At 32.8% G+C, this 2,023-nt stretch overlaps 1 protein-coding gene across 1 annotated transcript; it reads left to right on the top strand.

The window, feature by feature from the left end:
* Positions 1 to 316: 316 nt before the first annotated feature.
* LOC114395842 lies at positions 317 to 1,390 on the top strand. The gene is made up of 2 exons (XM_028357709.1): positions 317 to 859; positions 944 to 1,390. Exons 1-2 carry the CDS (start codon positions 507 to 509, stop codon positions 1,149 to 1,151), a joined length of 561 nt encoding a protein of 186 aa, XP_028213510.1. The 5' UTR covers positions 317 to 506; the 3' UTR covers positions 1,152 to 1,390.
* Positions 1,391 to 2,023: the final 633 nt, after the last annotated feature.

The following is a 2,023-nucleotide window of genomic DNA, read 5'->3' as shown; positions in this document are numbered from 1 at the left end:
CATACTTATCATCAAGGACTTTTGGTATCAAAGTATATAAGGCGTATGACGCACAAATTTTAACATCATTATATACAATTAATGTCTAAAAATATAAGACATAAAGATGCGTATACATAAATAAAAAAATTTAATTAAATGAAATATGTCAAATATTTAAATTGATGGATATATTCATCTTTTTTAAATTAATTTTTTATGTTTTTTAAGTATATTAATTATACAAATGTCACAGTTTGAATGTTTAAGCCATCAAAAAATTAACTTTTCAATAAGAAATCTAACAAAAAGTGTTCATTAAGGTTTGGTGTCGAATACGTGTCCGCAGAATAACATTTCAAAGAACATATATCCGTGATTCATCATATAAGACCAACCAGGTGGGTAAGAGATTAGAATTGCATTCCAACTTCAAAAGCCCCAAATCCCCTTAAAATTTTGGCAGTCTGTGTGATCTAAGAACCAGAAACCATCCTCACTAACCCATTTTGTGTTGTGGAATAAGCATGTGTGAGAGACCTGTCCGTCGTATCCCTCATGAATTCATCCCTCGCATTATAAAACCTCGCCGTGTCACGGCCTCTGAGCTGTGGCCTAACTTACTGCGTGATCCTATCATTCATAACTTCATCCCTACTCATATAACTACACCCACAAGTGCCTCTCTTTTTGCCTCCAAGCCTCACTCATTCGATTCACTCACCAGAGAGTGTCCATGTACCCTTCAAAACGACATGTCGTCGTCTATTCGCTTCGTTAAGCAGACTCGGACCGCATCCGATTCTCATTGTAGAAACTGGAACCAAGTCCACCCAGAGTTCAATATGGGTTACAGGGTTCAAGTTCAGCAAGAATGCAGGTAAACTCAATTTACTCTGTTTTTTCTGCTTCTTTCGATTCAAAATCAATTTTAACTAAAATCAATTTCATTGAATGTTGCAAGATTACCCGGAAGAACAAACAATAAGAGAGAGATCCAATGGCACAACAACTCAGAAAATAGATTAGCAGGCAAAAGGAAGATGTATGATCTTGATGATAATTTAGAATGTTCTTCGTGGCCCTTATTGACAGAAACTTTGGACGAGGAAGACAGTGATGAGACCTCAGATTCAAGTTCAGATTCTGAAACATACTCTGGCCCCTCATGATCTCAATTGTTGACAAACATTGGATTAATTATCGTATAATTATATAGAATAAATTTTTGTGATTTATTAAATATATAAAAATGATGAAGCATACTAATTTCATCATTAATTACACTCAGTTAATAGAGTTGTAATTCGGGTTTTTGATTATGGGATGAGGTTGATGAGTTTGGGTTACTCATGTAGTATCTTTGAGAAGTTACCACTCATATTAGTAGAAGCTTTCTCTTACAGTCTTACTAGCTTCTTCAAAAGCTTATGCATAAGTTAATTTTTTTTGTCCTGAGTTAGAGACGATATGGATTCCCAATCACGATATGGATTTCCAATCTATTAGATTAGAGATTGATCTCGTTTATTATGTGTGATTGCGGTTGGTCCAAAGGAGTTTTGCAGTGAAAATCAAACATGATTCTCCCATTAAATAAATTATTTTTTCATATATAAACGCAATAAGACTTTATGTCATTACGTGAACCTTATACATTAACTAATTAACTAATTTTAGTTTATAGGAAAATTTATTATATTTTTTCATGTCATTTTCTTTTCCTATAAGTACTTATGCCAATGTTTTATCTAAACATATCCTAATATGACAAAATGCAAATAATTGCTTCCTACTTCCTACATTCTACACCCTAGTGTTATGCTCTGATTCATCATCTCCGAAATCAATGTCACTTAGTTCTCCCTCTTGCTCTAAACATCAAATGCTCTAACATTTTTATCTCTTCCTTTACCTCTCCCAATTATGATAGATTTTCTCTTCTTATCAACCTTAGCATTTAAGTTTCTTGAACCTATTGAAATAAAAAATATATCATAACATTATATTATTGATTTATTGTTAAGTAGTACAAGTTTTAAAG

Source organism: Glycine soja, chromosome 18 (assembly GCF_004193775.1).
Source record: "Glycine soja cultivar W05 chromosome 18, ASM419377v2, whole genome shotgun sequence".
Classification (NCBI taxonomy): Eukaryota; Viridiplantae; Streptophyta; class Magnoliopsida; order Fabales; family Fabaceae; genus Glycine; species Glycine soja.
The sequence above is the reverse complement of the archived record's forward strand: the minus strand, read 5'-3'. Positions and strand labels throughout refer to the sequence as shown.